The sequence below is a fragment of the Nylanderia fulva genome, unplaced genomic scaffold, assembly GCF_048542155.1.
Source record: "Nylanderia fulva isolate GAGA-0341 unplaced genomic scaffold, ASM4854215v1 Scaffold18, whole genome shotgun sequence".
NCBI classification, from domain to species: Eukaryota; Metazoa; Arthropoda; class Insecta; order Hymenoptera; family Formicidae; genus Nylanderia; species Nylanderia fulva.
The window spans coordinates 2,403,800-2,417,287 of NW_028190055.1; the positions used below are offsets into that span (position 1 = coordinate 2,403,800).

The 13,488-nt window shown below is 36.8% G+C and overlaps 1 protein-coding gene and 1 long non-coding RNA gene across 8 annotated transcripts in view; one reads left to right on the top strand and one right to left on the bottom strand.

Annotated features, from left to right (window-relative positions):
• The window catches only part of LOC114945987 (uncharacterized), a 141,847-nt gene that overhangs the window by 39,091 nt on the left and 89,268 nt on the right, over positions 1 to 13,488 (top strand). The gene's annotated exons all lie outside the window — the stretch shown is intronic.
• LOC114945984 (serotriflin) overlaps positions 2,434 to 13,488 on the bottom strand; it is a 59,061-nt gene continuing 48,006 nt past the window's right edge. For all 5 annotated transcript variants that reach the window (XM_029322368.2, XM_029322367.2, XM_029322366.2 and 2 more), the window contains 3 exons: positions 12,357 to 12,502; positions 11,373 to 11,579; positions 2,434 to 5,308 (listed from right to left, as the gene is read on the bottom strand). In XM_029322368.2, coding sequence (XP_029178201.2) covers positions 5,053 to 5,308; positions 11,373 to 11,579; positions 12,357 to 12,502 — 609 coding nt within the window. In that variant the 3' untranslated portion in view covers positions 2,434 to 5,052. The remainder of the gene's footprint in view (positions 5,309 to 11,372; positions 11,580 to 12,356; positions 12,503 to 13,488) is intronic.

Below are 13,488 nucleotides of genomic sequence, written 5' to 3' on the forward strand. Positions count from 1 at the left end.
GCTCGCTTTCAATATGGAATTTCCGTTAGATTTCTGAGTAATTAGGATTGAACACAGTGGCGGCTACTTTACAGTCTAATTACGGGCGATCAATCAACTAACGATAGCGCCCCGGGTGTAGTTAATGCGTTCATAAATCAACCGCGCACTGGACCCGCTTTAACGGAGCCGTGGGGAATTACATGCACCATTGTATGTCACGAGTCCATTGCATTGTTTAACGCATATTGCATAACAGATCAGAAGATTCAGGGGATTGTTGCGATCTTTTTAATAAATTTTGACAACGCATTTATTTACAAATCTTGTTTCCCGTAATGCACTTGTTTCATTTTTCAAAATTTTGAGACAATAAAGTATTTACATTTAGCATTAAATATATCTTCACAATGAAGACTTGAATGAAATTGCTGTTGATGTCAAATCCGGTTTTAAAATTTATTTTACGGAAAAACAAAATTCATTTATATTTATACAGAACCGTAAAATCTTTTAGTTCGTATAAAATCCTTTAGCTTTTAACGTTAATATACTCTGCGATTATTATCAATCCTCGGTATTGAGGAATAATTAAATTCTTTTGCGTTAAAAGAGTTTTTCGCTCCGTAGTATTTATTAAAAAACATTGAAAGTTTCTCTGTCGATCCATCTTACGTACCATGCAGACAAAGTAATAATTACACACGCAAGATTCTTGGCGGATTCAACGTTCGTAAAATCGAAGAAAAAATATAATTTGTAACAGCTCTTTAATAAATTAATCAACAACTAAAAGGCAATAAGAGCTAATTAAATTCTATCAATTAGTAATTTATTTGTGAAACGATGTATAACATAAATCTTAAATACCAGACGGAAATAAATTCGTTCGAACGTTTCGGTTGTCTTTTCCAACCTTCTTCAGCGCATATAATTAAAAATTAGAGTTTAATAAAATTTAACAATAAATCACTTATAAACAACGCATTTTTTATATATAAACTATTCTTCAAAACGTCATTATATGTGATTGTCGCGAAACGGAAAATTAATTAATTATCAAATAAGACCGCGTGACCAGCTTTTTTTCCATCGCCCTCGGACTCTTGCTCGGACATCGTCCTATATCGAGAATTCCAAGAAAGGAAGAAGAACAATAAGAAAAAGGATGAAATTCACGGCGAGTCTTCCGGTTCGACAGGTCGCGAATTTCTCGCGTTCGAGAGAAGAGAAGACGTTCGAAGGACGGAAAGGAAATTGCTCGTTCGCGACAATGCGATCGCCGATCTTTGAACGTGAAAGCGCGTGGCGGCATTATATCGACGCCGACTTTCCCGTATCAAAGAACGAACGCTTTCCGTAGCCGTCAGCCTCGTCGGAATCGGCCCAATTCCACGACGAACGGGGATTATTCCGCTCGGATGGGAGAGACCCGTTACGATTCTCTCCCTCGCGTCCTTTGACACCCTCGGAAATGGATGGCTGTATCGTTACGCCGAGCGGCCGATTTTTCGCCAATTGAAAAAGAGATCCATGAGGGATAATGCATTCTTCGATACTCTCCGTGAAATGCAATACCTACCTCCGTTAAAAGCCCGCTTTGACAGAAACGATTTTAGCGCCAGATTGTCCGAATCAGAATTCAGTGCCTGTCCTACTTGTAAAAAAAAAAAAAAAAAAAAAATAAATAAATAAATAAAACATCCCGCATGACAGTATTTTTGTTTTCCTTTCGTTATTTAAACGACGCTGTTTTAAATTCGACGGTAACGCCGAAATCTCGGAATTTTAAAGCGCTGGAAGCGAAGCGTAAAACACAGATTGCTTCTCGGGAATTTATGTTCGATTGGATTAACGGCGGGCGATGGAGAACAGCGCAGTCCCGCTATTTCGACAGTTTGACATAAGAAAATCTCAATAGCGCGCAGAGGAGTTTGCAGGAACAGTTCCGTCTATCGTTTCTCGGCAGCGCGAAAAGCATTCCCAAGTCCTTTGAGGCAAAAAGACCACCCACTCGGTTCACCGCTAACTCGACTGCATTCTATTCTGACCCGGGTGGCGCGATTCGCCTCCTCTTCTCCTTCCAGCTCATCGATTTATTTGCCGCATAATTCCGCTTAATCCCTCGATTCCCCGACAAGGAATAAATATTTCCGCGCGATTAAACGCGTCGTAACCGCGTCCGACGCGGATCCATATATGCGAGAGCGTACGGTTATATTCTCTGTCAAAATTTCACGATATACATACATTAAAAATTGATCAGGAAGAGAAGGGATTAAGGGCTCCCGAGCCCTTTCCATATTGCATGCAAGGATTGTCCGCGTGTATCGTTAATGAATTTCATTACTTCGATATCGCAGCTGCAAATTATTGAAACGCTCGTGAAACAAATATCAGGATTACGGCGTAAATAAGTATGAGTAAATAATGGAAAAAACGCGCGGAAAAATATAATATTTACAGGATATTTATTGTGTAAGTGGACAAAAAGTATTACAGTTTGAACATTTTTATCTGGAGCTGTTATCGTTAATTACACATTTACTGTTACATTCCCTTTAACGAACTCCTTAATTATCGACAATCGAGTACCTAATATTATCATCGATCACGCTCGCCATTATCGTCACACGTACATCGTTTCTCTCTCGAGCTTGTACTTAATTATTACATCTCTTATACGATTTATCATCTTTTATTTTAACTCTTTACCGCATTTCTGTGTGTGCGTTGCACACGCGATACCAAATATCTCTCTATTTTCTATAAAAAAATAACGACAATGATTTTTCATCAAATTGTTTGATGCGCTATATTACTTTTCGAGATTCAACTAAATTATTATTATATTTATATATATATATATATATATATATATATATATAAATGTTCGCAAAATTTCGTTAATATTAAAAAGATGCTCCTTTTTTCGCGATCGCTAGATCAAATTTCTTTGCACTTTTATAAATCATTATTTAATTTTTTAATAAAATTCTCCGTTTTTTCTAAGAAAAAGAGAAAGAGAGGAGGGAAAGAGAGAAAGAGTAATGAATATTAGATTGTATTTGTCATACCGTTAAAAATACACTCTTGTCGCACGATATGTGGTCTCGCAAATTTCTTCACAGGAAAGATTTATATTTCTTTGAAACACACTCTTAACACACACACATATACATACACACATATACCGTTATTTGTGTATATTTCCAATTGTAATGAAATATATCTATTTAACATATCTCTATAAGTGAAATTTTCTACAAACAAGTATATTTGTTAAATTTATTACACGATTAAATATATACTGCTGTTTATGAGAATTGCAACACCATGAAGGAATAATGATATTAGCTGTGTTGCAATTTTCACAAACCGCAGCGTATTTTTAATTGTAATAGAAATTAAGCGGTAAAGAGTTAACTTTGCAACCTCGACTTGATTCCACTTGATACCGTGCGTTATGTACGAATATATACGCTCTATTATTAAATCTATTAGATAAAAATAATTGTGTATTATTGATAATTATGCTAACGAAAAACAGTTTCATTACGACATTGATGCGTCGACCCTTGAAGCTTAATTTTTACATGGTTCGTCATAACAATTAACTAAAGATACGCCTATCGTATCTAACAATTGTCAGTTTCGATATGTGTAATCCAATGAATTTATTTACAATTCTTAAGATTTCAAAGTTTTATGGTTTTTCTTTTCATACGGAAGAATCTTCGTATGCTGCAACTGTATATTTCACTATTAGATTTGCGAGATTGGCATAAAATTAGCTGAACGAATTAGCTTAACAAATTAGCTTAACGTCATCTGCTTAAATGAATTTCTCGACTATTATTCGTTTTATCGACTGTTACATTTGTTAAAATACCAAGAATTGCTCTCAATAAAGATTCATCAGTACAAGCTACTATTTTATAATTAAAAAGATGTAAAATTCATTAATAAAAATAATATAGGATATTTTTGCAGGAATTATTTATATGTATGTATGTATATATATATATTTTTAAAAGCTATTTTGGAGTCATCTTTTCTCATGTAACGTAATTAAAAATTCTTCATTCTTATAAAGAGCAAACGAATTACTGAGCTGCTCTTGGATGGAACGCATAGGAGTGTATAAAAAATTTTTAATTTAATCCCTTGAAAGTTTGTCTTCCGGCGAACAAATTAATTACGAAATTATTTCCCTTTTTGAATGTATTGTTGAAGGCGCGTATGTATACAATATGTAGGTGTAAAAAAGCTCCAATAATTTTCTTACATTTTTATATTAATGTTAAGATGATACGTACCTCGATACAAAATCGATTTGTTTCTCGAATCATTCAAGCTTCTTCGATCTTTTTTCTACCGAACAAAATCTAAAGAGCAAACGTCCACGTGAACGAATAAAATGTTATATAGATATAAAGTTAAAAATAATATTTTAGCACACTAAAAATCTTATACATGCAACTGTGAGACAATCCTTGCAAAAACTGATTTCGCGTTACACGATAAACCTGCTGGAAAGCCTAAAAGATAAACGGAAGCGATTTTTTCACCGGTAACTCGTCAAGTCTCGATGGAGATCCCGCGCACTCGAGGACGGTGAAATGCTAGAATTCAAAGATCGTACGCAACAAGACTTATGTATTCTCGAGATCTCTGGAATCTGCGTAGACTCGAAAGATCCATCGTTAGCGCGGCGTAGAATCTATCGATCCGTGCGATTCGCCCTCCTCCAGAGAGTAAAATCCGGATGCCAGAGATTCGGAGAGCGCGCTCGGCGAATTCCTCAATCACTTCATCCTCTCTACCATCTATTTCCATATTATCCCGCCCGCTCCCGACGGAGAGAACCCGAAACGTTTCCTTCACGTTCTCATCACTAAACAAACGAGCTCATCAATAAAACAACGCGATGATCCTCCCTCCCACGTCAAACGATCCGCCGCCGTTTAGCCGTCGTCGCACACCACCACCATCACCACCACGGGTCTTAGTTTTGCGATCATCAATTATTCATGCAACGCGCGCGACGTGGACCCGCACGACGGGGACTCTCTACCCGCGACGATAGTAGATCTTGTCCTTGCAGTTGCACGTGGCGCCGCAGAAATTCCGGCGTTCACGGCCCTCCTTGGTGTCCGTATCGCACACCCACGAGCTGAACGTCCTGACCAGCTCGGCGCAGTTCGTCCACAGGTCGACGTGGTTACAGGCGTTCGTGCAGAGCTTGCCTCGCGTGCAGTGGTCTTTGCACATGCTGCACGGCTCGCCGGCCACGTAGGGCAGTCCGAGACCACCTCTCTTGTTTCCGCTGCGGAGCACAAGTACGCCAATTGTATTAGATACGTCTGGCCAATTGTATTAGGGACGCCTGCTTTTTTTTTTTTTTTTTTTTTTTTTTCACCATTTTTTTACAATCTATATTTTTTTACTGAAAAATTCTATACTTGTTGATATTTAATAATAGATCAATCTTATTTTTTGCATGGTTCTCGAAAGCAGGCGGCCACCTTAATGGAGGGAAAGAGCGCACTCAAAAACGATCGAGATATGGAGCAGGTTTTTTTTATCTGAGAACAAATTAATTTCTTTTTAATCTTGAAATACGTAAAATTAATTTTAAAAACACATGTCTAAATATTTAGTAATTTAAGAATTTATATTAATTTAAGAAATAAGTCTGTCATCTGCTTCGGTATATAGACACGCAGGCGTAGGAAAATATTTTTTTCGTCTTTTTTCCTTTTTTGTGCTGAGGCAAAGTAAACCGCGCATTTTTCTAAAAAATTGTTCTCGAGTGACTTCCAGTTCCTCACTTATTCAATTTTATGATAAGCATCTTTACGACGGCGCTCACAAAATTTTCTACAACGATTTTATTCAATTTATAAACATACTATTTGGAAATGCATATGTGCACTTGTGTGCGCACACATGTAATCTATTTTGTATATATTATCATAAATATACTTTGCTTCAATTATAGCGGACGAGAAATACTAAAAAAGATCGCATCAAAAGCTGCATTGCTTTAATCGATGTATATCTAAAAAGCTCGACGCTTCTATTAAGGCTAAACTCATGAAATTGGAAAAGTGAATTGTTCTCATTTTTTAAGAAAATATTCACGCACGTTTATTTTTTTGGTGAAGATTAAAAACTTTAATAAAGATTAAAATCGCGTGAAAATTACACATAGAAAGTTCGGGCCAAGTTTGTTTTAGCAAAATAAGTTTACCGATTAAATTTCTCAATTCGCGAGCAACAAGTATCCTCGATAATAATATGCCTCAAGATAGAACACTTTATTATAAGAATTAATCACTTATTTCATAATTTATGTAAACGTTCAATGAAAAGAATACTTTTTTTAATCTAATTTTGTTCATATTATTAGATTATTGAATTTACTGTAAAACTTAAAATGTCCAATCATTATTCGGAGTTTATAGACATTGAAATCATCGAGTCCTCTTTTCGCGATAGCTTTCCTCGGTTTAAGTCTCGGTGTATCTGCGACTTAAAATAAATACCTGATTTATCCGAGGCGCATACCGTAAATAGTTTAGGCGGTATCCATTAGCTGCGCACATTAACGAAAAGCCCTAGAAAGTACCGTCGAGCAATTTGCAAATGGGCCACCGAATTTACATTCAAAGTATTTTTCGGGACGAGAGCGTCTTAAACGATTGCGCGCGCGCATGAATTCTCCGTCTCTGGAGGCTGCATTAGTTTACCGGGAGGAGAAAGAGGGATGCTGTGTATCCGCGAAATTAATTACGAGGCCGGTGCGCAAAAGAGAGAGAGAGAGAGAGAGAGAGAGAGAAAGAGAGAAACGAGATAAAAGGAAAGATAAAGTGGCCAACCGCACATCACGCGACACGGTTTATTTATTCAGGACCCGGGCTACCGATGGCGGCTTCGTCGGTTCCGCTTTTCGCGCGAAATAGGTCAGGCGTCAAATGCACCGTGCGAGAATGTGCATGTGTTTAACAAGAGGTGGAGATCGACATCTTAAATATGAAATGATCTTAAAAGCCGCTTCTCCGTGTTCTACTTGAGGCGAAATTCGACGATTGTGTGTAAACACGGGTCGAAAATCTTCCGTCTTGTAACAATTTTTCGATAGGGTCGCGCCTCGTAAAATTCGGAACCAGCATCCCTGCGCGAAAGCGTCTCGAGAGACTGGCAATAAGTTTTCCTAATCTTTCGAATCACGACATTTTCAATATCTCACTAACTAAACCACGATTTATAGTTTCTCCAAGTAAAAATCCACATTTCAAGTTAAACAACGTTAAACAACATTACCCATTTTTACTTCCAAAGTTCATCGATTTCCGGAACTTTGTACAACGATGGATTAGAAACTACTGATGTCACGATATTTTTTGTTAATTAAAAGTATTGCAATTTTATTTTATTTTTTTGTAAAGCAGAACATGTGATACGGTGATTTTTCGCTACACGCCTCGTGTATTAATTACATATGAATACATTACATATAAAATGTATATGCGATGGTGTTTGATAAAGTAACAACAAATAAATATTTCGAGATATATAATTTCATTACAGATACAAATGATGTGTCAGTTTTCTACATAATATCAACTTTTTTATTCTTTATTCCATTAGAAAAAAATGTGTTCGGTTGTGTGCCTTCCCAGGAATGCATCGCACTTCTTTGACCTCGTCATCATTCCCACAAATCTTCGTCCTCTCAAAACGTCCTTCAGGGATGCAAACACATGATAATTAAAGGAAGCAAGATCAGGGCTGTTTGAGGGATGCTGTAAAATCAATGAAGCGATACATTTTTGGTCGAAGGCACAACCAAAAACATTTTTTCTAATGGAATAAAAAAAGTTGGTATAACGATATGAGTAATGTATAGAAAAGGAGAAAAATGACACATCATGTATCTCTAATTAAATTATTCATATATCTCAAAATATTTAATTTACTTTTTGAAACACCGTCGCATATAAAATCATTCTTTATGAGAAACGCATTTACGATTGAAGACTGTTTCTCTATTCACTTTAAAAATATGGATTTCTCGTGGCAGAAAAAAAATTAACGCTCTATGCGTATTAATATAACGCGTAGATTTTTCTCCGTCTTGTAAAGAATATATGAAGTCACCGATGAATTCATCGCGCCGATCGCATTAGAACGGATTTCGCGTAAAATTTATCGGGTCCGCATATTTTGCGATCGATATATGAGAGGGATATATAGCGTCGCGCGATTTGCAGAAATCCTTAGTTCAGAACTGGGTCGCCGGCATTTTTGTACGGACTACTGCAGGAGCGATAAATTGCGAGCTTCTCCCCCTTCCACACCCCTTCCATCCCGGAAGATCGAAGCGGATTCTAATTGCGGGAGTCTCTCGCGCGTGAAATGTTGCCGGGAAAATCGTTTATTTATTGTCACTCATTTACTGGACGACTTACTCGAGAATGCGCGACAGCAACAATTCGACTCGATATAATTCTCGGTCATTTCAGCGAATCGAATATAGATATTTTCGGACAAATTATTTTGTATTACACGTGCAGGCAATGTGGCACTTTCGGTGCATGTTTTCTGTGCCGAAAGCGGCCGATTTCCCCCGCCGCCATCTAGCGGCGACGCCGTGAGTGAATAAGCCAGGTTTCAAAGTCATTATCTACGGCTGAGCCGCGTTAAAAGTCATTGTATACGGCTCAAGCCGTAGGAAATGTATTGAAACCGGCTATTCCCCCACCGTGCCGCGGCAAGATGGCGGCGTGCGATCGGCCGCTTTCGCGCACAGAAAACGCGCCGAAACAGCCACTTTGCCTGCACTTGCAATACAAAATAGTATGTGTATCAAGTGCGGATTGACAATTGTTCACTCGTGTGGGGTGGTCCATCCCCCGCACTCGTGACCAATTGTCAACTTTCCACACTTGATACACAATATATAATACTATTATCAATATGTTTACGATACACAGAGACGAATTGATTTTTCCAGAGAAAGAGATGTTATATATATAATATATAAAAAAACGATGTAAGTGAATTTAATTTCTAAAGTAAAAAAATGTAAAATTTTTTTGTTAAATAATCTTCACGTTCATTGAAACAGATGCGAAATAATTTAAGATTATTGAACTTCACAGTCTACTAATTACTTTCCGATTCAATAAAGATTATCTTTTTTTTTCAATTATTTTGTACTTCTCTGACCTATATTTTGTATTATTCATTAAATAAAGGTAAGCGCGATCGGTTCTGTGCAAGAAAATTTCAGGAGCAAAATTCTTATTCGCTTATCGTACGACATATATGCGATATATATATATATATATATTGCGTTGAACGCGCTGTGTGTAAAAATATATATACTTGAATCGGTAGTCGCGCGTGCATACAAGGAAAATCGTAAGTATGCTGAGAAAGTGTGTCATACCGGTGACAAAGAGAGCCGTCTAAGTGCCACAATGGGCATGACAAAGACGAACGAGCTATAACTCGCGCCGACGTTGCATATATTCCTCGCCGGTGTGTCACAGCATTTTCCTTGTTTTCCCTTGCTTATACGCAAGTCCCTTCTCATCCCTCGTGTTTTCCCCCCGCGGGCAAATACATATATATGTCTCTCTCTCTCTCACACACACACACACACACATGTACAGTATATAAATATAGGATTTACATATGTCAGTGCGTCCAGGGAAAGCTTACGTGCCAGTCTCCCGCGAGTTCGCCAACACACATGGATTATTTTTGCTGGGTTTGTACTTTCGTAAAAAAGCTAAACTATGTATAATCAAGTTCGTACACGGAGTGTTTACGAAAAATTCTTCTTATATAGTATCTACAGTTATATTCAAATGACAAATTTTGTTATATTATTATAATTCATGTAATATTAATACACGACAAATTTTTTTCGCTCCGATTAAAGTCCTTTAAGAGAGCTAGAGAAAATTTGCAATATCTTCATCTGTATAGAAGGCAAAATAATTACTCGAACGCTAACCGCTGCCAGGTTCGCGATCAAAGTCCTTGTTTAAATGTGGTCGTCGTCGCTAATTAACGTTGCGCAAAGAGCGGATTGTTCGCGTACTTTGATCAAGCTACCTCCTTCCTTTTCACCTTTCGTCGATCCTTCTTCCTTGTTTATTCCCCTTGTGTCGGTGCATCGACAATCGAGGAGGGTGCTTTGACCCTTTTGGCGAGCGAATGTCAATCTAACATAAGTAAGACCCGACTTTGACGACGCCCAGGCGCGTGTTACTTTCGTCAAGTTTAACCGTTTCGATCCAGCGTTTCTCTCTAGCAAATTATTGCGTCAATTCCGCGCTAATGAACTAAGTTCTAGCTGTGGCCCAATTGCGATTGCTGTCACGGAAACGGCCGTGTATCATAGCAACACCACGGCGAACGGCATATATGTATGTACGTTTCGGCGAAAATAATTACATCGCTACCCTGTCGATGTAATCTATCGCGTTGCGATTTTGTAACCCTGTGAAAACGCGCTCCGCGATTTATTTGTAGAATGAAATAATAATAACGCGATATACAACATCAATTTAGGTTTCCGAAAACAACGAGAGAAGATAATATATATATATATATACGCGGAAGATGTCTTATTATTTAGCGCTTAATTACATTCTTCGATCAATTTCGAGTTGATATTTCCTCCATGAAATTTCGAGATTACATAACTTTGTAATTAAGTCTTGAAATTTTGTGAAAGTCAAGTTTTCTTAAGATCAAAAGATTTTCAGGAATGATTTTATTATTTATCATATCTCTCCGAAGCTTAGTTTATTAATTAATTACTAATTATTTCAAAATTATATTATTGATTTGAATATTTTCCTCGAGACAAAATTGAACGTGTATGTAAATATCACGGAAACTTTTCCATTTTAATTACATTCAAAGAAATGTATCCGATGTAAGATGCAGATTATGTCTTATCATTTAGTGCTTAATTGCATATTCGTCGATCAATTTCGAGGTCATCATTAGATAAATTTGTAATTAAGTCTTGAAATTTTGTGAAAGTCAAGTTTTCTTAAGATCAAAGGAAGGGATATGATTTTATTATTTATTAATTATCTCTGAAGCTTAGTTTACTAATTGTTTAAAAATTATTAATGCGAATATTTTTGCGAAGAAAAAATTGAGCAAGGAACGTATATGTAAATATCCCGCAAGCTTTCCACTTTAATTACATTTGAGGAAGCTCATCCGATGTACGCGAAATGTTTTCTCGCAGAACACGCGAGTCGATTAACCGGGTACGGTATTGAATTCATCGCTGATGAAACATCAGCCATCCATTCTTCGATGAAATTCGAGGAGACTCGGCACATCGTACCTACCTCGGAGCGTAATTGCAGACGTACATGTAGAAGTCCTTGCCGAGCGGACCCGTCCCGCCAGTGCAGTGGCTCACTCCGCATCCGACCAGATGCGTCGTCGCCCATACCACTTGCGTGTAATGACCGATCTCGAGGAGCTCGTTCGTCGTATTCGGCCCGTACTTGAAGTCCTTGTACTCCATGTACCACATTCTAATGGGGAAGTTCCTGCGAACATTCCGACGAGAGGCGCGATGAGCGATTCGGATTTGCGGTAGGATGGCGAATGTTGCTAGCGCGCGATGTAAAGCGTGCGGCGGTTGTGATGTTTGTCAACCTCTTGTCTATACGAGCTATACGAATCCCGCGCTAACAGTTTGTCCACACCCACGTGGATTTGTTAGCGCGCGCGTAATCTAATTCTAACTCCCTCGCAAGACCGGCGGATTAATTGTTATGAGTGATACTCTCGTTCCAAGCGCGAAATGCTCAACTTTTTCGAGAGTTGAAGCTGCAGTCGTCTTTTAAAACGATCTAATAGAGTTTATAAATTTACCATTTTTTTATCGTATCTTCAACAGCAATATTTAGAGTCAAGTTTACTAGATTTACTAATCTTTTTTATTCAAGGATATTTATAAAATAAAATTAGATTAAATAAAAATTAGATTAAAAAATATAAAATAAATGAGAATCTTAAAATTAAAATATCTTTTGTTCCAAGTAATAAAAAATTAATAAAATCTATATTATGTATAAAAGTAATAATTTCTCTTATATAAAATTCATATATCGATTGAATATAAAGTTTAATATATTGTCGAAGCGGTATAATTTAATTTAATGAAGCCGACGCGGTTAACTAATTAACAGCAGATGGACCGCTGCATATTTTCACGGAAGAAAATTCTAACGCGTACAACGCTCGAAATACACCTGCGCAAATAGACCGGTGCGACGCGAACACACTCGCTAACTAGAAGTCAACAAGATTTAATATCTCACCAGAGTGTACGACCGGTGCTGATGAAAATGTTTTGTCCGCTCTGGCCATAGCCATCCAGGTACAGGCCGGTCGCGTTGTCGTGCACCAAACCTAGGCAATGATCGGCCCATCTCTGCGCCGACTTCGCCAAGCCCGAATGCCATTTCTGAAACGAGAAAATGGACATGTACGTGCATTATCGGACATGCCTGACTAAACGATGCTACACGAAATGCCCCCAAACCATCATTATCAAGTCGAAATGAGAAGATGTTTCCCTGTACGTTTCTCGATGCATATTAATAGTTGCATCTCGAATTATTGAAAAATTAATTTTCTGGCGCAAATAAACGAAATTCTATGTATAATTGTCTCTTCGACAAGTGCAGTCGAGCTATATATTATTATAATGTAATTATTTTATAAATTAACTATTACCTTTCTAAAAATGACATGCAAAGTCGATTATCGCAAATACTGTTGCTGCTTTTCTGCGATGCTGATTGATTATCTCGATTAACATTGTGTGTTATATTAATAGCAAACTGTCATCGTGAAGGTTGTATAATAGATTGACAGTTGTAAAATAAAAAATTAAAATAATATCAATAACGCGCGCGAACCGCGAGCTTGTGTCTGGTACATAACAAAAATTCATAAATTAAAATAATATACATAATTAAAATTATGTACGTAATAGATATTCAAGAATTAAAATTAAAATATAAAATATAAAATTAAAAAATATAACTGTTTAATATAATATACTGTAGCATCATTTATACCTGCATTATTTTTTAATGAAAATTATTGAATTGTATTTCTCAAATTTGTATTAGTATTCTACTATCAGTTTACCATACTAACAATAATTTGCTATCATAATTAAACTTGATAACAAAATTGAGTTTAATTTATGAGTTGACACAATTACTTTTACTTGTAACTTCCTATTATACTAACAAATCTGCTTATAAATACTAAATTTATGTAGCATATATATGTATATATATATAACATTTCATTTAATCTAACCGAATATAATTACGCACGCAAAGCAAAGTTATATTATTCTTTGAGAATAAAATCTCAAAAATTGCAACGCATGCAGACAAAAATTTTTTTTACAAAATTGATTACAATCAATGCATA